Raw genomic sequence first — 25,424 nt, 5'->3', positions numbered from 1 at the left:
TGTGAAAATGTAACAATGTCTGTGTTGTTTTATTTCTGGAACAATGTGTTTTCTGGACACACTCGTGTGAATAAAAACAAATTGTGTGTGTATGTGGGTGTGTGTGTTTATTTTAACAAAAAAAGGGGTTATAGCCCAACTCTCAAACAAATTGCATTGTTTTCAACACCATGTATTTGATTTCCAAGCTCGGGACAATGCGTCCATGTAGCAGTCTCTCTTTCCTTCTATGTCCCCCCCTTCTCTCTGTACTCTGTCCGTCCGCCTCCCCCCCAACTCAGGACGATGTCAGTTGTCCCGAGTGCAGTGCAGTTTGAATTGCAAATCTCCTGCCTTCTGTCGGAGGAGCGGGCCCGCAGCACGGCCCTTTGCAGGCGTCCATTCATGTGGTAATAGGGTGTCAAGGGGAGATCAGTGAGCGGCCGACCCCAGAGTGCTGGCCGGGTTCAACTCAATGAAAATAAAGGATTAGCTAGGGCCCCCAAAGCCACGGTGGACAGAATGGCTCGAACCCCCCTCCCCACCCCCACATATCATCCTCATTCCACCTCACCCCCCACACTCACCCACACCCAAAAACTGCACTTCAGCTGGGAATTGTGCTATGATAATAACTGTTAAGTGTTACAAAAATCTACGCAGATTATTTATTCGAATGTCATTATGTATGTGAAACATCATGGGAATGTTGATGATATGTTTCATGTGTTTCAGGTTTGGGACTTTCTGACAGTTTGCTGCCATGAATATTCTAGTCAGCACTGGACGCTTCCTCATCCACATAAAAACACAATAAAGCAACATAGCTCAGTAACAACTAAAACAACAAAGGTATTATATTGAAGAATAAATGGACACACATGGACAGTGCACAGATGAAGATGGGGATGGGGGTGGCGGTAGATTAAGTGGGGGATACAGAAAATTAACTTGTCGGTTATGGTCTTCAAATTATTTTAGGCAGCTGCAGTTCCTGTATAGACATGCTTAAAAAAAAGAAAAGAAATCCGGAAGTTCTGGTGCTTAAACTGACCATCAAGTGTACTGTGAACATTTATGGCACATCAGGGGGTATTGAAATAAAAACAAACACATATTTATATATGGTATATAAACATCTTACTTTTAAGATCTATAATAATAATAATAATAATAATAATAATAATAATACAGGGAATAATTAATTTTACGTAAAACGTTTACTGGTCACATGGACTACCAAAAAAAAAAAAAAAAAACACAAACATTTTGACCAGTTCAAGTTTTGTTGTTTCATTATACAAACATATTAAAAATATTAAAAAATGGCAACTAAGTGTTCCTCTATGACTGAGATCTGAAGAAACCAAACTGCCAACATAATTATTTATATTAAGGTAACCTGGTATGTTTTGCATGAACCTGATGCACAATATACAGTGGAAGGCCAAGAGCTACTATGAAATATCAAGCACTACATGATTTTGGTAATTTATCCTCTCATAAGATCACCTTTTAGAGTTTTGCGATGTCAAAGAGAGCAAGGGGAGCTGGACCAGTTTATTGGTGAACACACTTTAAAAGAAACTCTCCACAATCACTGGAAAAAAATACATGTTAAATCTGTGGACGTGTGGGTGTGTCCGTCTGCTATGAACGTCTGACACTGACACCGGGGAATAGGAACAGCAGAACAGATTGAAATGTGAAAAAGGCCGGCTGGGGGTGAGGGGCACCCCTGTTCAACAAGCCTGAAGGATTTAGACAACACAGTGTTAAACCACCAAGACATGTCACCCAGTCAATTCACATTTGCTAAGCTCACCAATAAATGAAACCCTGTCCGATTACCCTATGGGGCGAATGCTTTCCTGCATGTGGCCCTGTTGTAATTAAAGGTGCTGCAGAAGAAAAAAAGTTGCTGACCAGAACCCAAAAAATAATGTTCATGATTCTTAACTGCCAGGTGTGGCGCTTGGCCTACAAAACTATATCCCTGAAATGCCTTGGGTTGTTCGGTGTTCAGTTTTGGAAGTTCTGGCTAAGGCTGAAGACAACACTTGTCTTTTGCAAATTAAATCCATACATTAATCTTAGTCATAAGGTGGTAGTGACGGATCTGCAGACGTATATAGAAAGATCAGTCGCCTTTCAGGCATTATAATAAGAAATTAATATAATGCATACATTTTTTCAGATAAAATTAAAAATGACATGAAATCCTTTATGTAGTTTCCAAATTAAATCTCAGAATATACACATCAAATCAAATCAAATCTCAAAATTAAAAATATGCCTTTCCTTGCCTTAATGATAGCTCTGGGAGACATTTTTTTTTATAAGTATAGCTGAACTAAATACACTACACTAACTGATTTGGTTTAATAAGGGAGTCTTGATTACTCACAGCTATTGATAGTTACAATGAAAACCCTGAGGGACCAAATGGTTTTACTTTGGGAATTTGCTTAAACAACTTAAATCGTAGAAAACCTGTATTGTTGCTTTTCCCCGTTCTGCGTTGGTACAGCTTTAAGGATCCACCCCAATAGCTTTGAACAAGTCTCAGCTCAGTGTACTGAATATTATTGATAACAAAAAACTGCACAAGTCACACAGATTTATAAGATATGCCATTTAATTTAAATAATTGTACCACTGATACAAAGCACAGTAAGCCACTTGTACACTAAAAAGGGTATACATAATGGTTCCCTTAATTAAATCAAGGCACAGATGGTTAACAAGGAAAATGGCAATGACTTTGGTTTCTGAAAAGTGAGAAGAACAGGTTGTCTTTATTCTTAACTTCAGATTTTCATCAACCAGTTGAAGTGTGTGTTTAGTGTATTTGTCCAGGGATATCTTGGGTTCAAATGTTGGATTTCAAAGAAAGGTAGAGGGAATCAAAATAGTGTTACACAAGTGTTGTGACTGAAGCCTGCACAACAAGGATAACAAACTGCCATTTTGCAGAGTCATAGATTTGTGATGCAATACTGTTTCCAGATAAAGAAATAACATGAGCTGAAAAAAAACACAAGAGACTCCAACACACACAAGAGGAGATGAAAGCAAGGCATAAATTGTGAAGCATAAGAGGACAAAGAACTCCATTAATCCTGCATGCTGTGTGGATGCTAACCATTGTGCTTTTTTAAATATAAATCCAGGAGCAGAAAGGGTTAAACACTTGAAGGTAACCAGTGTGCCAGCTCTGCTGAGAGAGACTCTCACAGGCTGACACACAGCTGGCACACACATCTGGCTGGGCACAACCCCCCCTTCTCTCCCTGTCCCTGTGCCACTCGGCACAGCTTCTCCTGTTGCACACGCCCACTGGCACAGAGCATGCTCAGATATGTGTGTGTGAGAGAGCGAGAGAGAGATAAAAGAAGGGAGAGAGGGATAGCCAAGCACTGATAAAGACAACTTAGCCTTCTTTATATTCCAGAACTCATTGTCTGGAAAGATTACATTGCACGCTTTTATAAATCACAAAAGGTCCCATACATACACACACACACACACACATTTATACACATACAGTACAGTTATGCACATGTATATATCATTCTGTCATATACATGCACAGAAGAAATGATTGCCAATTGTATAACAATTATATGGCCGTAGAGGCTCGCTCGTCTCTAGATCTAATGTTTGAGAAAAGCAATAAAACTAAATAAAATCAAACTAAAATCAAAATGAATAACCATACACAAAACTGAGCCTTGTTACCTGAAATGAATAATGCAACAAACTTGCACACTCCGATCTTACATAATGTACCAATACTCAGAAAGTGACTCCTATTGAAAATAAATACACTAACTCTAAAATGAGACTGTTTAGCTCAATGCAGCCATAAACATGAATGAACAAGCCCCCACTTTGTGGATGCAATCCTCCCCTGAGAGCAGCAGCTGGAGCAGAAAGAACTTGACATTTTAAAAGGGAGAAATATGCAATTACAATTAATGTGGGCAGTTTTAACTCTTTTTGATTACCAAGTGTGCCAACATGTTGACACTAACATTCTGAGCCCATGCTGCTCTGCAAAACACCCGATTCACTGTGTAGAACCCAGAACATTCATTTCAGCTCTCACATCGAACAATAATAACAAAAGAAATAAAGAAGAAAAGACATAAACGACTAAACTGTGCTCCTGAAAAATGTATCTCCCAATGATGCAGCTGCAGTCTATATGGCCTTCCCATTCAGTCATCCTTCACTGCTTTTATAGGGCAGTGGTGCCCCCAACTGGCCACAAGCTACATTGAACGTTCAGCTCCAAAGGATAGTTGGTAATGACCAAGTGGAAGCAGCAGAAATGTCCAATAATTCAACTCTAATACGATTTCCACTTATGACAGCCTGAAGACCAATTAAACTACCCTCCAATAGATACAGTATAAAAATAACCTCCAGTCTCCTGAAAGGGTCTGGATTGAATCCCTTTCCTCCATTACATACCTGTGCAAGTAAATTGCATAATCTCTCTGCTGTTATTTTCTTCATTTTTGTACTCACAGTTGTGTGCAGCAGTGTTATGGGATACTACTTCTGCAAAAACAGAATCAGTGCTTTTGTATAACACAGGAGTTGAATGTACCCTTAAGGGTTTAACTTTTCTCTGGCCTTTCCCTTTCACAAAGTTGACAAAGCTGCCCGATTAAACAATCTAATTAAATGACTTACATGGTAGCCTCTTAATTTGTATTTCACTTAATTTAACTTCACAATTCTTCCTTAAATTCTTATTTTAGAAGAATCCAGTTCAGGGGTTTTACCTTTTGGTCATCAGGGACCCTAACAGTCCTTTCCCCCCGCCAGCCATCTAATAAAAGTCTAGATTGAAATATGAATTAGGACACCGAGGCGTTTTACAATCATTGTAAATGCATTGTTCAAGATAAATAAGTAGTTGCATTTAAATCTGGACTGAATTTCAGCAGCCATGCGCTTTGCTAGGTCTTAAATCTTGACAAAGCTGGAAGACGACAGATACTTTCTAAATCCCTGACAGCTATCCATGTATAAACACCATTATACAATCATAATAAATAATTGTCTCACAATGCACTGTCCCAGAGTTGGTAAATAAAAACAGTCAAAACATTAGTCGGTTGAATAGTTGTAAAGGGAAGTCAGTCCTGCATATATGATGTAAGCACCTTCAGTCAGGGCAGGGTCTCAGCAACTTCTTGATCTGGGAACACGAATCTAGACTCCACTGCAGTGAATGTGCGGAGACTGACAGCAAACGACGTCTCCCAGCGCTTCTCAGACATAACTCATCAGAAGCTATTTTTGGAGGGGGGGGCTGAACTCTACTTGCAGCTGTCCTTTCTGTAATTCCCTCATGGTATCTTACTAAGGTGCTGAATTTTGCTCTCCGTCTTTCTGACACCTGACTTCCCGAGACGCATAACAGACACTTTACTCTGACAGTCCCTTAATTTAATATTTTAACTTCATCTAGCCTACAGCCAGAAGAAAAGGAGAAGGTCAGAGCGCTGCTCAAATTGACCACAGCCTCTCTCTTAATAAATAATGTCCCTGTAGCTGGATGCCCCCCCCCCCCGAGAAGGATGTCAAACGGTTGGCCGGTGCTCTTCAGAGATAGAAGTTGATTTTCCCCATGACGGTCTTGCAGCCGGTTTGCGAGAACAGCTGCTGTGTTGACTGAGTGTAGCTCATGGCCCCCCCCACCGCCTCCACCACATCAGTCCGGTGGCAATGCCCCCGCTGGCACAGGTCCCGCCGGGCACAGCGCTCAACGTGGCGCCGGGTCAGGGGCAGAAAGGGCACAAAGTGGGCGATGAGACTCTCAGAGATGATGCTGGAATGGTAGAAACCACCTGGAAAAGAAGATATTAAGAGTGTGGGGGGACCGGCAAACACCAAACATGTCACCTAAAAGCAGGGCTATTAATCCCATTCTGCTGTACTAACATCCTGCAATGTATTGTTTATATAAAAATAAAATCTTTATGTTTAATTGCTTCAGGCAATGAGTTTGTCCATTGCATGGCTTTCATCAGCAGTTTGTAACGGGAGTGAATGCTGCGTTATGAAAACAGTGTTTCTTTTTCCTACTGACTGCTGCAAACCATGCAGTGTCCACACCGGCAATCAATGAGGTCTCTGGAGTTTCTACTCGAAGCTTAAGCAACAATATTGAGTGTTACAGCTTCAGTGGCCAACAGTGTGGCAAGATCACCATCCAGTGGACAGTTCAGAGTATTGCTGTCTGCTCAATAAATGTGCAAACTCAGCAAGCATTTCTTGTTTGGAAACAGAATGAGATATTCTCAGATACAGACAAACAAGTTAGACGTTTGTATTGTACTACATACTGTATTAGAAAAATAATCGCAAGAATAGCCTATGTACTGTAAAGTTCATTAACAATTTGCATCAAATAATTATAGATACTTTTTTTTTTTTTTTTTTTTAAGAATTGTATACGAATCAAATAAACATCCCAGTCCTGGTTAAAGATAACTTCTTCATTTAAAGTTTACCAGGCACTCTAAGCCTACCCCTAGACTGTATCAAAATGTAACCTAGCTATCTCATTTGATCTGTTAACTTCATTATCATCCACTATCCATTTGCCACACAACAGCCTGAACCCCAGTATTAGACACCACCAAAAGTTCAAGCTAAATGCATACAAAACTACCCCCAATTGAGTGAACTCCATAGAAAAGGTAACCTCACCCTAATGAAGGCCTAGGTTTACTGGGGACTCTTCATGCTGAAATGTGAAGCTGCTTTGCAATGCAAAAAGATGAGATTTTTCACTATAACTCACTGTACTACATCAGTAGTGCTCTATGGCAGTGCAACAGAGGTGGTCTTACTGTTCTTGTCGTCAAAGGCAGCCTTTGAAAGTTTGTCCTCCAGGTCCTCCAGACGGATTTCATCCCGCTCCCGGCCAGCAAGTCGGTTCTCCAGGGCCAGTTTGTTAATGACCTCCTCGCCAACAGAGCTGAGAGAGATGGAAGAACACAGAGGCCTAATGAAAATAGGATCACACAAATTTTGCAGGCCTAAAGGATAAACCATTTACCACCAAGTTAGGCAATTCAGATGCTTAAGATAACACACTAGGAGCTACGCAATCAAGTAAAACACATTTCAGCTCATGTCTCTTGACAGACGGACAGTATTTGGACACAAATACCGAGGGGAACTGCAACACAAAAAGGAACATTGCAACATAGCCACAATTTAGTACAGGGGCCAACATATATATATATATATATATATATACACTCACCTAAAGGATTATTAGGAACACCTGTTCAATTTCTCATTAATGCAATTATCTAACCAACCAATCACATGGCAGTTGCTTCAATGCATTTAGGGGTGTGGTCCTGGTCAAGACAATCTCCTGAACTCCAAACTGAATGTCTGAATGGGAAAGAAATGGGATTTAAGCAATTTTGAGCGTGGCATGGTTGTTGGTGCCAGACGGGCCGGTCTGAGTATTTCACAATCTGCTCAGTTACTGGGATTTTCACGCTCAACCATTTCTAGGGTTTACAAAGAATGGTGTGAAAAGGGAAAAACATCCAGTATGCGGCAGTCCTGTGGGCGAAAATGCCTTGTTGATGCTAGAGGTCAGAGGAGAATGGGCCGACTGATTCAAGCTGATAGAAGAGCAACTTTGACTGAAATAACCACTCGTTACAACCGAGGTATGCAGCAAAGCATTTGTGAAGCCACAACACGTACAACCTTGAGGCGGATGGGCTACAACAGCAGAAGACCCCACCGGGTACCACTCATCTCCACTACAAATAGGAAAAAGAGGCTACAATTTGCACAAGCTCACCAAAATTGGACATTGAGCATTGGACTACCAAAATTGGACTACCTGAGCATTGTTTCTGACCATGTCCATCCCTTTATGACCACCATGTACCCATCCTCTGATGGCTACTTCCAGCAGGATAATGCACCATGTCACAAAGGTCGAATCATTTCAAATTGGTTTCTTGAACATGACAATGAGTTCACTGTACTAAACTGGTCCCCACAGTCACCAGATCTCAACCCAATAGAGCATCTTTGGGATGTGGTGGAACGGGAGCTTCGTGCCCTGGATGTGCATCCCACAAATCTCCATCAACTGCAAGATGCTATCCTATCAATATGGGCCAACAATTCTAAAGAATGCTTTCAGCACCTTGTTGAATCAATGCCACATAGAATTAAGGCAGTTCTGAAGGCAAAAGGGGGTCAAACACAGTATTAGTATGGTGTTCCTAATAATCCTTTAGGTGAGTGTATACATATACATATACTGAAAGCAGTTGGAGTGTCTAACTGAAAGATTAACTTGTTTGTTTTGAATCTGGCATTTAGGGATATAAAATGGGTCAGACTGCTAAGCACTGGAATAAGTGTGTCACGGGCAGGGGCTGGCAGGTACCTGATGAAGATGTAGATGGCCTTGCGGTAGTTGGTCTGGAAGACGACGTGAGATGGCCCGAGGAAGGGCGCCAGGATGTCCACAAGGCCCGGGGGCATCTTTTCCATCTCGTCGAAGATGAAGATGGAGCGGGCACAGGCAGTGAGGTTACCCTCGATCCAGCTCTTCAGTTCCAACTGGAGCAGAAGAAAGAAAGCAACAGGACATTCAGCACCATCAACAACACAGATGACTACATCCAGGGACTTTTGTTTCTGCCAATGGTCTACAATTATAGTAGCAGCTCCTTGGCGGCTTGTCAAATAAAGGGATCTTCTCAGAGAGCCAGGGGTAGGCAATTCCATTTCTCAAAGTGGAAGTTCCTACAGGTTTTAGAAGTACCTTTCAGTCAGCAACTGATTAAGACCTGGTATGAAGAGCTGATTTTACTTTTTACCCAATTAAGTAATTAAGACTTGAGGTGAAAAGAAAACAAGACACTCCTTTGGTCCTCAAAGACTAGAATTGCCCACCCCTGATCCAGAGTTTGCTGGATTCAATCTGGGAAATATGTAATTAGCTTATTGGGACCAGGAATCCCCAAGGGTTGGCATACACTGGGCCTTGGGTGGGTTTGAATTGGTCCAGGGTTTGCTAGTTTTTCTAGGGGCTGTAATGCAATGACCCCTGTTTCTGTCTGGGTGCCTGCAGTCTTATCAATGGAAACTCCATCTATCCTCTGCCTGGCGTCTTCATTCAACAGTCTGATCAAAAGTGCATGCTTTCCAGAGTGTATGTATGCTGCCTTTCTCTCTGGTGTGCTGATACACAGGCTGCTGGGAAGCTAGCTGATTAATATTAGCGAATAAAAAAAACAGCTGATTCCTATTGCTTAAATAAAAAGGACAAAGAACAGCAGCAGCAGCATATACAACACATGGAGCCCTTCCAAATCATATTCTGTGGTTCATAGTCCCAGAGTTGCAACATATACAGCACATGAAGCATAGCCAGGAAAGAGTGCAAGGCAGGTGGTGTTACCCTGTAGCTTTTCACTCTGCTGGGGGAAGGGAAGTGCAGAGTGGGGATGAACTGGTGTACGTAGGGGCTGCCCAATGAAGTGCCATACAGGTATTTGCCCAACATGGAGCTGACCATCGTCTTGCCAGTGCCCGAGGACCCGTGGAAGGACAGAACCAGAGGTCGATCTGGGCTCTCATTGCGGAGAAATCGCCCCACGGCCTCGGACACCACGTCCTGCGCCAAGTGCTGCCCGTACAAGTTACGGTACAGGTCCCATTCCAGTCCTGTGCATGGAGATGGATAGGGGAGACAGAATGACCAGTTTCAATCAAGTGAATTTGCAGGGTTATTTTGTAGTGGTTTAATAGAGGCCCTGAACTCCACTGACAACAGCTCCTGGGAATACTTGTCAAGATGTATTATTAAGAAGTGCATCCGGAAGACAAGAACTAATTTATCTAGGCAACACAATACTTAAGAGCCATGAGATAGACCAGACACTGTGAATTATAACAATAATAACAATAATAATAATAATAATAATAATAATAATACAGCTATGCCTCTAAACCCCCCTTTAAAACCTTGCATAGTGCCTCTTCCCTTCTGAATTATTTTATACCACTGTAAAGCTGTCACTCTTATGAACAAGCTATTCATAATGCCCACCCCTCCCTTGCCGTTATATTAAAAGCAGTATAAATCCCAGAGCATTTTACAGGTAAATAACTTCTTTAAAAGAAACTAAAACAACATATTTGTCATTGCTGATACAACTACACAACCGAATAGGATTGAGGAGTCTCTTAAACCTGGTAGATCTACGGGGATAAAGGAATCAACTGAATTAATTAATGACTTTTCATGATAATGATGGTGATGATGATGATGATTATTATCGATAATTATAATGATAATAAAAGGTTGCGTTAAAAACCAACTGTGATATCTGATACAACTTAAGTTATTTGATGACAACGAAGGGATTAATACACCTTAACAGAAAGGCCAATGTCTTTGCTCCCTGGTCTCTTGTGGGCTTTACAATTGTATCAAGAAACCATACTGTATCATTGTATTGTAAATATAATACTGCATAGTTTTGAATGTTGATATTTCCAGTTTGATAACGCCTAAATGTACTGTCTTTTACGATATTTCTATCTATTTCTAAACCCAATAAGACCACAGATATTCGAAAAATGCCGACTGTCTGCATTGAAATTGAAAATAGACAAAGAAACAAATCGCTTAATTACTTACCTCGTATGTCTGGTTGGAAATCACAGTCGCAATTCTCTGATATTTTGCAATAAATGGTCTTGAGCTGAAAGGCCGATGCGATGGTGTTGGAAAAGCAAACGAATAAAACGGGCAGCAGGACTGTCACTCTCAACTGCAGCTCCATGTCGAATACTGTATGAAATGCAAGCGGCTTCCGGTTATTACACAGGGAAAAAAATAACCGCAGGGGGCGCTGGGATTTGTAGTCTTTATGGGACCAAATCAAAACAAAACAACGCTCCTTTTCTGATAAAGAACAGCAAATCCCATGCAACATCGGAACTGGAGTTGTGAGCAAAAGAATAGTTACCATCGGGTGGCCATCTTGGGTGATAATGAACCTGCTTCCGGGTGTTATGCCAAAGCTGTCATTGTCAGAAGCAGGTGTTTGTAACAGATTTTCATCTGCGCATGCGTTACCAGTTAATAGTAAGACTGTATGAATAAGTTATTATAGGTTTGTTTGTAGAACACATTTGATTTAATGTATTTGTTTTAAGTAAAAATTGTATTTTGTTTTTACTGTTACATTACTCTTTAACCCCTCATGCCTAGCAACAATCAAGACATTCTTCGATATTTTTGTTCAATGCAGAATTGTATTATACTATTATAATATAATACTGTAACGTTAATTATAAAATTAATTATTACTTCATATAATTAAAACAATTACACATATGGGTGCTTATTGGAAACCTGTATTTTAATTAATACAATTTTTCTATTTGCAGTAGTGATCTTATTATCACTCAAGATTGCCACATGATTTTTCAACCCTATATATAGATCTATGGTTTCCATGTAATTTAACATGTCTTTGTGAAATAGTTAAGTACGCAGTCTTCCTACAGTGTTTATAGGCTGTGGCCACTAAGGAGTTTAAAATCAGTGTCTTGGTTAAGGTCTCTACCCAAAATACGCTGTGTGTCTTGGTTGGATTAGCCAGGTAATTTTAGTGCATTGGTTGTAGATCTATAGTATGTTGGTTAATATCAGTATGCAATATATTAACTGTGCCACTCTGGACTGTCATACACTACTATATTCTGTAATGTAGTGCCCTACACTGTAGGCCTACTGTACTATATTATAATGTATCATATGAAATATTTTATAATAATTACAATAATATTTTATATTTTGTATATAATGACGTTGCTGCCCTTTTTGCACATTTAATGTTGTTTGTGTAGAGCACTGTCAATGAGCTGAGTTTCCAGTAATTTATTGACAGGGAGGGGCCATTAAGCAACACCTGAGCTGTGTTTGAACAGGCTATCAATTGGCTGCTGTTGGCACTGCAGGCAGACATTCACGTGGAATGAACAGTGGAAGTGAAACCTTTGCTATAGGAGTCTTCTGCCAACACGTTTCCAGACCTTTAATCCGAACTCATCATCACACCAATGGTTGGAAGACTAACTACCCATAAGGACGAAGGTCACTGGCAGTATTCACCAAAATATGACATATGATAACCAGCAAGCAGAAGAAACATCATTGCTAGGTTACTAGAGGTGAGCATTGCTTTTTTACTCAATAAGGTCATTTCTTTACAGAAACTGAATGTTAGATAAGATTATTTGCACTCTGTCTACTCTGTAAATATATTAAATCCACAAAATAAATACCTTTCCTCAGATCAATTAATAAATGTAGTTTAGAACCATGACTGTGTTTATGAGCATCATTTCAATTTTTATTTTAAGATTTTGTTTTACTCCAAACAAAAACAAACAGAAAAAAACAATGCATGGACACAAGCTCACTATTTTATTTCTCTTGGAAAACAGTTGGAAAAAATATGGCATATGTACATCAGAAAAGTATGTTATCATGTTTCGATTTTGTTTGTTGCCTTTTTGTTTACAAGTAGGAAATGGTGTAAGAATGACTATGTACAGCAAGAAACGAGACACAGAATTCTGTACAACAGAAAGGGAGGCAAAGAGCATTATGGGATATTTCTTTTGTTCCTCACACTCATCCAAAGCTTTTCAAAGCTGTGTATTTTCTATCACACCGCACAGAAAGTGGATGTTCTCCAGCCTCACATTAAAACCACATACTCTTTTCACACAACAAAGCCAAACAGCAGCTGTCCTGCAATTGAACCAAGTCCAGCTTTTTTTTTTCTTTTTTCTTTTTTTTTTTAAATCCTGGCCTAATTTATGGGTCTCTACTCTATGGGTGGCAAAGTGAAGTGAAGCAAAGTGTTTTCCCTATTTACTGGGAGTGTCAACACCAGCACCAAGCTTCACTGTCTCCCAGCAGAGCCTGGCATCTCAGCATGACCGGGACTCGAGCCAGCGATATCCCATACCCAGGGTTATTACTAGTACATGGGCATTTCCTTCCTGATGTTAATTTCTTGACAGTCCACATTTTTGTAAAGCTGTAATCAGCCTTTGTTTTAAGCCATCTCTATTCTCTAGCACAGTGATGTCTAAGATTAGAGAAGGGAGCAGTTTTGTGATGTGGCTTAATGACCAGTTTCTCTCTTTGGTTGATGAAATATAAAGAGGATGTGGAGATCCCTTGAAGTATTTTTTTCTGCACCTCTTCAATTAAAGGGCTCAATTAATCTACAGGGTTATTTTTTTTAAACAACTGAATATGAAATTACTAAAATCTGTCTCAAGATTTAATTCAGTAATTGCATTGACAGAATATTTGTTAAAAAAGGCAGAAACCATGGGCCTAAATTCATTTAGTTTCTTTCTTCTCTATCTTATTCTTACGAATGCAAAGATTTATACAATATCATAAGCAAGGCTGAAAATAGAGACAAGGAACACTTTTGATTGTTTTTTAGCAATAAATCCAATATTTAATATCTTCCCATGATGAGCTGTGCAAAATGGGCATTTGTGTGATTCCTCTAGTTTATGGTGAGGTCCATTAAAGTGTTCTGTATCTAACGTGCTTCAGGATGCCACTAAAATGAAGGTACCACTGCATTAAAATCCAGAGCTGCAGAACATAGCACTTCAACTGGGATAGACGCGCTTATATTGACTCGGTATTTCAATGACACGATCATGTACATCTGTCACACCTGAGTGCTTCAGGGTCTGGTATAGCATCTGAACAAAAAGAAAACATTACTCAGCCCAGCAGCTTCACAATCTAAGACCACAGTGGAACTTTATCTCTGGGCTACCTTGGCGACTTGAAAGACAAGTCATGCAGTATCTTCAAATATGTGCTGTTGGTTTGGAGAATGGGATGTATCCCTTTCTCTATCTACCAAATGTAGGTATATAGTATGGAATTGGTAGAGCTTTTGTGGACCGTTTGTCTTGTTCTAATGAAACAAATTGGAAAAGTTCTTGTAATTTCAGAGTAATCACAAAACCAAAGCCATCTGAAAACTGCCCCCAGGATAACTAACAAAAAAGAGCTGTCACAATGGAATGATGAACTTTTGAAAATGTAAAAAGGCATTCCAGTGGTCAAGCATGAGTGCCAGTTGGGAGTTCTAGCTGAATTCAATTTGTATCAGCTTATTGTCAGTCACCAACTTCCAGAACGGAGAGACATGTGGCTCAGACATACAAGAGTTGACAAACAAGGACAAACAAACAATAAAAAAGGAACAGTTCATTGCTATTCTTTCAAGGAGTCAAAGTGCCTCATTGTAACCCTGAAAACAGTATTATATAATTACAACAATTACAATAACAATGAAAGACTTGGGCTACAATATTCAAATTATTATTTGTCTTTGCCATGATGTTTTCAAAATAAGAAACATGAAAATACATTAAAATAAAATTATTGTACAATTATTTACAAACACAGAAGAGGTGGTGTTATTGGAATGAGATCCAGATGCTCTGAACCTGTTTTGTCTGTACAGTTTTACAAGTAATGAAATTCAGGTCTGGGACTCATTAATAATGGCATGTTAAGCTTGTGCAATTTATTTTTTTCCTTCTTACGCTTTGGCTACAGAGAGAAGAAAACACAAGACATTCCTCTGTGGATCAAATCCCTTAACTAGGATATGGGCACTTCAGCAATAAACAAAGCCTTATGCCTTATGCTCTTGTTTTGCCAAGGGAACTTAACAGCCTCAGTTTTCCCAACACCATGTGTCTGAGATATTGTTTAACTGACTGTTAATAAAAATGTTAAAACTGCCATTCAGCACTTTTTGGCATAAATCGGCATCTTCATGTTCTCACGAGTCTTTAACATGAACAGGGGTTGAAAGTGTGAGAAATAACTTACATTTTCTGAAAAAAAATTAAAAGAAAAAAGTAGCTTAGCTTTGATTATTCCACTCACAGATGCAGTGACGGTTCCACATGGACTAAATTATAATAATTTCCCTTCGCCAAAGATGTCTGCTGTTTATTCTTGTTTTCTTGTGCCTACAAACACCATCATAAGATGAAAGTTAGTCGCTAAATATTTTCCGTATGACCTTAACTAAGCACCCAAAAACGAATATTATTTGACATCTTTGTGAGTTGAGTGTCAGGACGATAGTCCTTATTTTGGGGCACAATAACAGCTGGGCAAGAAAATGACAAAAAGTAATTCGCCATCACATTTTGCGTGTCACCCTAATCTGGACCTAGAAATTTTTCTTCTTCGACTTCAAACAATATATATATTTTTCACTAAGGCAAGGTTTTGACTGTATTATATGAGTAAGGCTTTATGGTACCTGACAATAAATTGCACATTGATATGAGCCTTAATGTAAACCTTTAAAAAAAACAATAAAAGCAAGAAATAAAATTAAGTTAAATGAGTTCAATAGCGTAGAAACTGTTTTGGCACAGTACATTCCAGTATAATTTCTATCAGTTATGCATCCAAAGGGTTAAGTTCTGTTTTTAGGTGAAGAAAAACACTTGTCTTATGAAACCTAAGTCAAAGTATTTAGCCAATCCAATTTAGCTTGAGTGTATCCAGTGTCTTCCACCAAAACCACTGCCCAGTGCAGCGTATGGTCCTGCTCTGTGCATAAGCTCAAAAGGGTTTTGACAGTCACTGAGGATGGCATGTCCCGAGTCCTGTTCTGATTTGTGTTGTCCTTGACACAAACAGTTATGTAAAAATAAAGAATGATGAAACTATATGACAACGATAATTACAAGATGAGGGAGATTAAAGCAGAGTATCGAAGGCAAGACTGGACCGAGAACTCGGCACCAAAAGTGTAACCCACGTCCTATTTGTATTTTGCATTGCAAATGGCAATCAGATCTATTGCCTTTCAACACAGAAACAGATACATTTCCATGCTTTTGTTTTAAAATAATTTTTCAGGCTCATGCAAGTTTCTTGTACCAGCAGTTTTAGCGATCTGATTTTAGCAATTTTCCTTAACCCCTTGTAATCTGAGAATGGTCTGTGAAGCTAAAACTGCTTCACAGCACAGTGGTCATTATTAAGGTGTGTAAGCAGCCCTTTCAAAACAGCTCTGGCTTTGTTTTTAAGCTTTTCTTATGCAGGACATTCTCTGCCTGTTTAAAAATAGGAAGCCGGTTGCACTTTGGTTTGGAGACCTTGATGAAGCATGCCCTTTGTGCCTTATTTCGAGAGATACATCGAGTTTCGAGCACCTCCTTCTCAGAACGCTCACTTCAGTCCTATATGTGCTTCCCTGCCCCCCGTTTTCTTGCTGTGAGCCGTTCCAGGCCTGCGCAGGACAGCTGGGAGAGGGGTGGTTCCACTACGCGGCATGGGGAGGTGGGGGGGATGCTATAACTCGCTGTGCCGGATTGGGGGCTCCAGCTTGTTAGACAATGCAGTCAGGACCTTGTCAAACTTCTCGTAGCGCTCCGTCTGGCTGCCCTCAGCTCCACGGCTCCCCCAGAGCAGGCGCATCTGAAATTCAGTCCGGAAAATCTCCAGCACTTCTGGACGCTCCTGGAATCCTGTATGAGATAGAAGAGAAGTCAGAGGGGACACAATTCACAGAACATGAACACAAACCAATGAGTTGTATGCAGAGACATCCGAGATTCCAAGTGCTGTCACAGGCACAACTCTGAGCCTCCAACTCACACAACACAAATGAGTGACCGTTCCAATCAGGGCACTGTTGTCACTGTACACAATAAGGCCTGTTCCATCTGTAGCAGACTTCAATGAGAGAACAGGGATGGCACCTGCAGGAAACATGCCAAAAGTGCAAGCTACCCACCCTGCAGCTTGGTCTCTGCGTTGGTGCGGTAGATCCCCCCATGATGAGCAATGGTGCGAGCTGCTTCCAGATGGCTCATCACCACGTCCACTCCTGCATCCATGCTCTCCCAGGGCTCTGCCCCGTCTCCGATGGCCACACCCTTCTCCAGCAACGAGAGCAGGGGGACAACATGGGGGAAGGAGGTGTTTGAAAGGGGGCAGCTTTCTGAGGGACATAGAGAGAAAGAGAAAGAGAGATCAGGTATATGGAAAAAAAATACCCATTTCAGAAGATCCTTCAAGAATATTGTTTAGCGATACTAGGATCAATAAGCTGTTGGCAACCAAGTATACTCATATATCTTCTGTTGGGCTTTACCCAATTTTCTCTACAGAATATAGATAATCCCTTTAGGACATAATTTGTCATTTTGCTTTCTTTCACCCTTTAAATAGATTTCCTACCAAACAAGATTTCCTACAAGCACAAAGACTCCAAAGGCAAGTGCCAAAGGCCAAAGCAAAATGATGTTGATACCTTTGCCATCATTCATGCTCTTCATAAAGGGCTTGAGCTTCTTCTCATAGAGAATGGCGCCCTCTGTGTGCCGCTGGCGTAAGGTCATCCATGTCTGCTCCAGCCGGGAGATCTGAGGAGCCGGTCAGGGACAAAGTTAGATTTGACTCAAAAGGGGTGCATCTTTGTCCTTATTGAACAATCTTCAAAGTGGAAATTGTGATGCTAAATTCCTCTAAATTCATGCAAGCCCCCTTGTTAATCATGAGATACACCGGTGCCCAGTACCTGAGGCAGCTCCAGTGCCCTCATGACTGCAGCGAAGCCAAACATGTTGCCCAAATTGCTCTTAAGCTCGGCTGCCAACTGGATGGTCTTGTGGAGCAGGGAGGCGCGCTCCTCTGTGCTGCCCGTACAGCCCAGCAAGTCCACAGCCATCATGATGGACATGGTGTTAAACCTGGGAGCAAAGAGGCGGAGTAAGGTGTAAACCAGCACAGCGGGACTTCTCCAGTTTCAGAGGCTCTTCAGTACAGCGCTTCTGTTTAAGATCTCAGAGATATGGAAACCTTTTAATGGGCAGCCACCTTACCTCTCAAGCAGGTCCAGTCTGAGCTGGTGTCCATGAGGGAGTGTCAGGAGCTCCAATCCCGAGCTCACTCCCATCATCCTCTGCATCTCCTTGGTAACACCCAGTATCCTAGCAACCTGTGGGACGACCAGAGAGGGACAGTTAATCAGGTTTATTCATGGTCCCCGGAACAAATTAATTGGCTCGGTCTTTATCAAATAATTATGACAATAAATACTGCTGCACATTCCCAACCATTTATTGTATTAACCTCCAGTTCCTCACACCGCTTGCTCCGGTGTTAATTGAATTGGTCTCTTTTTATCTGCTGTTAGTCGTGCGGAGGGAATGAATCACATAGGCCGCCAGCTGGGGAGCTTAATTTTTATGACCCTGTTAAGGGCAGAGGTGGCTCAACAGTTCTTCATTAAGAAATACAGAAATGTACACGACAAGGAGGGATGATAGCTTTAGCATGGGACCCGGTAATGGACAGTGACATGTAACTGTTTTTTTTTTTAATATGAATATAATGGTAACGACTGTGGGAATGGACTTTGTTTGTCTTGCAGTGGGAGGCAGGTCGTGTGACAATTTACATAATAATTAAGAGGTCTCCGACGTGTGAGGTGGACTAGGAGGTACAGTGGATTAATTTACCAGTCTTTTAGCTTCTGACCTCTGACAGTTCATACCCTGCTGAGGTTACCAGAGAAATAAATTATTCCTAGTCTTAGCCTACCCAATGCTCTTTTATATTCCACCTCAAAAAACTAAACTAAACAACAGAACAAAGCTCCCCATCTTGCTGTTTATCAAAATAAAATGTATTATTTTACTCCATTGTGGATATGAAAGAGGGATAGTTTAGTACACACAAAATAATATATTATTTTTGTAGAGTGACGTAGATATGTCTTTTGTTTGTAATTAAATGCTTGGATGACCACCTGGCTTGGATATGAGCTCCTTGATTTGAACAATTTGTGGTTTCTATTAAAAGGGTATTACTTCAGTAAGGGGTTTTCTTGTCCTGTTTCACTTCACACAAAAACAACATGACGTTTAGCATAGTGGGGGAACCTACAGGGGCTATCTAGACACCACAGCTTAGACTGCCCCCAAGACATCCCCTTACCCTGTTACTATCAAAATAAATACTAATACCACAGTGCTTTCTGGCTAATAAGTTAGGCTCCTCAGAGAGACACCACCTACCGTGCAGTCCGCCCTGGTGATGTGCTTGGCAGCCGTTTTGGCATCCACCTCAGCCAGCAGCTCCTTTACCCTCTTGAGGACAGACATCTCCAGGGGCTTGTTTTCAGCTGGCACCAGCAGAGACTGATACCCATTGGGTTTGAAGGTGGAGGTCGTCTCCACCAGGGGTGTGGTGAACGACTCCTCCCCCAACTCCTCCCTGCCAGGCGGGTATAGCCCCGAATCCAAGACCCGGCCCGTCTCCTCCACACGTAACCTCTCCACGTAGCTTTTGGCAGGTAAGGGCACCGGTGTGGGGTTGGGCCGCAGCTCGCAGTAGTTGCCCCCTGCCCCTTCCGGATCGCCTGCTGCCGGTTGGCAGTAGCCATGGGCTGGTGTGGAGTGGGCACTGGGCGAGGGGTCTGGACAGGGCACATTGTTATTTGAGGAAGGGCAGAGCTGGGGCTCACTGGAGCGTCGCATCACAGGGGACGTGGGCACCATGTCTGCTACTCTGCCCACCGCCGGGCTCTTGTGTCGGGTAACTGAAGAGCAATAGAGAGATTGAAATTAAGAGAGGAGCTGGAAGACCTACAGACACAAACCTTTGCATAGAGCTCCACTGTCATCCACGTGAAGTTCACCACACACAGTGCCAAGAAATACAGCGCTGTGCTGTTTATAATGTATTGTGATGCCTCATATAATACAGCTCAAATAACATACCAAGTAGCGCACATAAAGACCTCTGTGTCTGGTAGCATGGCCTTTTTTCCTTGTGTGCTGTGAAGCAAGGTCAAACTAATTGCATTTGCGTACTGCTCTCAGAAACGTCTCTCTCGTGCATGTAATCATGTGTTGCTGAAATCTTGTTCCTGTACAAAGCAATTTGCTACTCTGATTGCCATTTGGTTGCACTGACCCAATGTGACCACTAGACAGCAGGTGTGATGCTAATGCCAAATTCTGCTTGAAAGCGTGAGAGGAGCTCTAATGCATTCCAAATAAGAAAACATACATATATAATGCAGTACTACTTCACAAGAACCACATCACTCTGGGTTACAGAACAGACGTGTGACGGTTCTAATATTTCCCATGGGATTCGATATCGCACACATCAGCTTTCAAGGAAAATGCAACCACTAAATGGCCAAGGCTGACTAACAGGAAGACACAGGTAGGCAGTAGCTTAAAAAAAACAGCACGTCTGTGTGCCTGCACTCACTGCTGCTGTAAGCCGGAGAGAGAGGACCTTCATTGACGGGAGACATGGGGCAGCGAAACTCCTGGATCTGGTCCATACTGAGGGCGCAGTTCCTGATCACATCCTTGTGGTGGACAGTGGAAGTGCTGAGGAAACAAAGGAGATGATGTGAAAAGTGGACATACAGGAGAGCTCAGCTGTTGAAGCCTGGGGAGCAACCAGTTTTGGTTCGTGCATTCACTAACCCACTCAACAGGTACAAAGAAAGGGGTCAATGTGAACCGTGAAAGGAATGGTGATGCTGTGAACCGTTTACTATTGACATACGTGCAAGGTTTTATTGTGATCATTTTAATAATATTGGTTACCCTTAAAAAAGCCCAACCATGATAATTAAACATGATCAGACCTATCTCCCTTAAAATTAAAAGCATTAACAACTCAATAAATATATGGATTGTGCTGAATCTGTTGCTGGTAATGGGGACACTGTTTCCCCAAGTTCAAGAAGAAAAGCTCTGTATGTTCATTTTTCATGCAAGGCGAGATTAAATACTGTGCCTGAATTCTTTCTTCATATTCAGAATCCATGATGCCTTTTTTTTTTTTTTTTTCATTATCTGACAAATGTATTTCCAGTCAGGCACCAAAAAAACAACTGTTCAGCACAATCCCATGTGTGGAAATCCAGGACCTCCACAGGTGTCAGGACAGGATGCAGTGACAGAAACAAGCAAATGTGACAGTGGTGTTCGCAAACGACAACTAAGAAGTCAGCTGCGGTCTAGGCATCTTCATTGCATAAGGGGTGAGAGGGTGAGGGTTGTTCTGTGTGCATTATCTGCGCTAATGTGCTCCACCACAAAACCGGAGGGGGATAATCTGGGGCCCCAGTCACCTCGTCCCTTGCTCAATTTCCAGTCTCAACACAGATGCTAACACTGCTGTCCGGTGCAAGGACACTTCCACTTCGCCACCTGGGCTGGGTTCCCTATGTGAATACAAAACCACTCTGAATAATCTTTACACCTGGAAGGAAAATGGAGGAAGTTAATTTCTGGGACTACGTCCAACTCTAGAGGCTTACAAAGGCAACTGATAGTAATGCCTTTAGAGGCACAATGACCGATTTCTTGTTCTCGGGTTTCAGTCTGACGTTAGTGTAGTGAAGACTATTGTGGGTGGAGAGGACCGGTCTGGGTTTTGCCTGCTGTCATACTGTCCCATGTGAATCAGGACCAAGGCCTGACTACAAGCTGATGAATTTAAAAGTGGAGAGAGCTGAAAGAGTTGTGTTAGGATTAATGTGCCTTTAGGAGGACAACATTTAATGCCCCAGACTTGTTTCGAGTTAGTCTCCCATGAGGCTCACCTGTGCGGGATAATTTTCTCTGTGGTCAGCCCATCCGTCATGGTGACACTCCGTCTCTTGATGTACGCCCCTCTCTGATTGGACGGGGAGTGGACGATGCTGTGCTTGCCATTGGCCGGGGCGAAGCTGGCCTCCAGGTAGCGCAGAGGCAGTGTGCGGTTGACAGGACAGTAGATGTGTGCCCCGCTCTGTTGGGAGATAGGGCAACGGTTGCCCACATAGAAGCGCACAAGGGCGGGCACCGAGTCGAAACTCTCCCGCTCCAGCAGGTACTGCACACGGGAGAAAGAGTCGCTGGACTTGACCAGCACCTTGCTGATCTTGAAGTGCAGGACCTCATGGTTCCAGCGGCTGGTCAACACATAGTCGCCCACGCTGGTCAGAGAGTCTCGGATCAGGAAATCGCCATTCCGTACGACCACTGACTCTGAGACCTACAAACAAAACGCTGGTCAGAAACGCAACAATCATCCAAGCAGAAGGACAACAGAAGTGGGGAAATACTGGGTCCAAAATCAATATTCAGCAAATTGTGTACAATCAGTTTCAATTTTTGTTCGTTAGATCAACATACTCAGTTATAAACCCTTACAGTATCTCTTAGTTTAAATACACATGAAAAAAAGAGAAGCACTGAAAAAGGTGTAGATCATTGTGAATGTTGTCTGTTAGCACAAGTTTCAAATGTTATCACATACTCTGCATCTCCTTTTATTGGTAAATTTTGGGAAATCGAGGAACTCAAGACATTCCTAGACGTATAAAACTACCTAAGGAAAAAAGATAATCAACAATAAGCAATAATGTCAGAAAGTGACCTCTATTGTCAGCAGAGGGAGCTGTTACTCTGATCCAATTCATAAAGAGAGCATCGCCATGGTAACCTAATAGTTTCTAGACAGGATGGAGAATTCTCCTTGTTTACTCCTGTTTTGAGTATCTGTGTCTGAATACATTATGATAATATGAGGTGGGTCATTAAAAGCTGCTTCACAGACACTGATTTAAAACCTGGGGATCGAAAAGTAGGCCCAGGCAGCTTCTGGGAGTGAGTGCGATTAATTCCTTCAGCCGCCACACTTCAGATATGCCTGACAGAGGTCAAAAGACAACAGCCTTGGTACCTCTTCACAGTAACGTTAAAAGGATGACGAAGTTCAGTGTGACTTCAGCCAGTAAGTGTTAATGTCCACAGAGTTATCAGATTTGTAATGCTGCTGTAGGGAAACAAGGAAAAGGACACTGGCTGGCTATTTAAATGGTATATGTGGGGTCTGGGACAAACTTCACAGCCATGTAGAGTCTGGTGATGAAAATGCTGGTGAGAATCCTGCTACTGATTCGCTACCAGGAACCAAATGAGCAGACTGAGCTGAATGGCCTCCTCCTCTCATATTTGACCTCCGGTGATTTTACGGAGGAAGACTGACCTCTCGGGGGATGTGTCCGTGGTACCAGCCGTGGCTGCGCAGGTCGCTGCTGCTCAGTTTCAGCTCCTCTTCCAGCTCTCGCCTCAGCTTCTCTGGGGGCGAATCCAAGAGATACTTCTCCTTGGAGAACTAGGGAGAAGGGGAGGAGATACAGGGAGAGGGAGGGTCAGCGAGGACAGAGCTTTGCAGCTAAAAAACTAATCGAAATGCGGTATCGAAAAGAAACATTTAAACTGCCTACAGGGACTCTTAAATTAGTTCCTTCAAACACTTATGTGACACTTCCCTGTTTTGTTTCCCACTTAGCGGAAAGGCAAGCGTATATCTAGCAGGATGGTTATGAATATGACTCTAGACAGTAACAAATGATCCTAGTTCTATCTCCTCCAGTGCTCTGTGTTTTCAGCAAGGCAACCCACAATGGGAATTGAGGAACAGCACAAAAATAATAACATAAGTTTGCTTCCATTTTCGAAATATTAAAGTTGCAATATTATGTTGCTGAATGTTTAATAGGGATGGCTTTCTTTCAGCTTCCATTTGTGCCTGCTCTTTAATTTTCTTAACTGTATTGGTTGTGAGCAGTATAGAGAGTGGGCTGAGAAAAAGCAGAAGGCAGAATGCGATCAATTTTCCCCAGCTCTGGGTCATTTTGATTTTTTTTTTCTCTCTCCCTTCCAAAGAGAAATTGATTAAGCTGCTGCCTCAGTCTCTGTCCCTAGGGAGACAGGGTTATGAAATTGCTGCCGTTTCCTCTCCGATTTAATTTGACGCTCCACATCCAACACACCAGGCGAGAAGAAGAAAGAAACAAATAAATAAACTGCAGCAAGGTCAAGTGGCAAGATAATGGTTTCCTCAACCATGACCCGGCGGTTCCCAGAACAGGAGGTTCCAACATTTACTCTCCAGACTGAATATCGCCGCTCTTATTGGTCACGTTCCTTAGTCTTAGTTACATGCCAGGATTTAAGACAGTCTCCAACATGGGTTATGTGGAAAACCACCAGCCATTTTGAACACACGTTTAAGCTGATGAGCAGAATTTTGCTTATATGCATACGTTAATAAAGACATGACAACCATGTCTGACATAACTTTCTCTGTCTGTATGGCACAGTAAAATGACTTTTGCAAACAAAACAGTTTTCTTCCTTCTTTCATGACAAGGCTTCTCTAGTCGAAACTGCACTGACTTGCCCTTACTACCAATGTACATAACCAGGAAACATTGGAAGTTGTGACTCTTCCACATCAAAATGTTGCCCATTGTTTTAAAAGACGTCATGGATGTTGTGTTTTCAACTGCCTCCCACAAGTAACCACAGTGGCTTTAGGAATGATAAATAGGCATGGTGTGGACAGCAAGCAGACTAAATAAAAGACTGACTGGACTGAGCCTGAAAATGGGTAATATGCTAACAGACAGGTGAACTGACCCTTTCTTTACCAGATACATTTACAAAGGAGATTTAATTATTAACTTTCAAAGACACTCTCTCACAAATGCATGGACTCCAAACCAAACATTTCTTTAGGCCTCTGTGCCCTACAAAAGCAACAGCTTAAGACATGAAAAATGTGAAAGTACTCTGGTTAAGTACAATTAGGCTCATCAAAGACACACGGTTACTATCTCAGATTGAATGGAAATCATTAAAATCCACCATCTGTGAAGGGCTGGAGTGGTGCGGTCCCCTGTCAAATGCAAGTTCTGAGGGCCCATGTGAGAGTCTCTTCCACATACTGGGATTGCCCATCCCTGTTATGGAAAAGTGATCTGAAGTGGCTGCCTGCTTTTTCCCTCCTTCAGCTCCTAAGTGTGGGAGAAAATGATGCCAGGGTGGTATAGCTCACTGGCTGCCTCCCCCAGGCTGCAGTGCTGGCAAACACGCCAATTAAATCACGCCGTAGGGCAGCACGCCGCTCCGAGAGGCTGCATAATTAAATCTGAAACAGACATTTCACAACTGCACCAGTTTATGAGTCCACAGCAGGCATTTCATCAGTTTAGTTTATATCATCAGCTTTAAGTTTTTCATTTCAAAATATCTTCCTGGTTTCATAAACCATTGTGTGTTCTGCATTGCTTCATACTGACCTCACTACCGTTGCGTCTGCTGAGGTAGCTATTTGGTATAAAGCGTAATGCTTCAAAGCACTGACATTGGCTAAAATCAAAATTTTACTCTGAACACAAACTATTTTTATAAATAGTTTTGAACATCTTGGCCCTGATCTACCTGGAGTACATTTAAAG

At 41.8% G+C, this 25,424-nt stretch overlaps 2 protein-coding genes across 3 annotated transcripts in view; both read right to left on the bottom strand.

Moving 5' to 3' along the window:
- Positions 1-2,597: 2,597 nt before the first annotated feature.
- On the bottom strand, positions 2,598-10,879 carry tor2a (torsin family 2, member A). The gene is made up of 5 exons (XM_066713106.1): positions 10,700-10,879; positions 9,455-9,720; positions 8,435-8,610; positions 6,855-6,982; positions 2,598-5,846 (listed from the first exon to the last, which is right to left on the bottom strand). Exons 1-5 carry the CDS (start codon positions 10,842-10,844, stop codon positions 5,602-5,604), a joined length of 960 nt encoding a protein of 319 aa, XP_066569203.1. The 5' UTR covers positions 10,845-10,879; the 3' UTR covers positions 2,598-5,601.
- Positions 10,880-12,475: 1,596 nt separating this feature from the next.
- The window catches only part of LOC136758587 (SH2 domain-containing protein 3C), a 71,407-nt gene continuing 58,458 nt past the window's right edge, over positions 12,476-25,424 (bottom strand). For both annotated transcript variants that reach the window (XM_066713103.1, XM_066713105.1), the window contains 9 exons: positions 23,165-23,293; positions 21,735-22,168; positions 20,384-20,508; positions 19,177-19,700; positions 17,980-18,095; positions 17,676-17,847; positions 17,409-17,520; positions 16,890-17,096; positions 12,476-16,620 (listed from right to left, as the gene is read on the bottom strand). In XM_066713103.1, coding sequence (XP_066569200.1) covers positions 16,445-16,620; positions 16,890-17,096; positions 17,409-17,520; positions 17,676-17,847; positions 17,980-18,095; positions 19,177-19,700; positions 20,384-20,508; positions 21,735-22,168; positions 23,165-23,293 — 1,995 coding nt within the window. In that variant the 3' untranslated portion in view covers positions 12,476-16,444. The remainder of the gene's footprint in view (positions 16,621-16,889; positions 17,097-17,408; positions 17,521-17,675; positions 17,848-17,979; positions 18,096-19,176; positions 19,701-20,383; positions 20,509-21,734; positions 22,169-23,164; positions 23,294-25,424) is intronic.

This window comes from Amia ocellicauda, chromosome 9, assembly GCF_036373705.1.
Source record: "Amia ocellicauda isolate fAmiCal2 chromosome 9, fAmiCal2.hap1, whole genome shotgun sequence".
NCBI lineage: Eukaryota > Metazoa > Chordata > Actinopteri > Amiiformes > Amiidae > Amia > Amia ocellicauda.
This window is presented reverse-complemented; position numbering and strand designations above follow the sequence as displayed.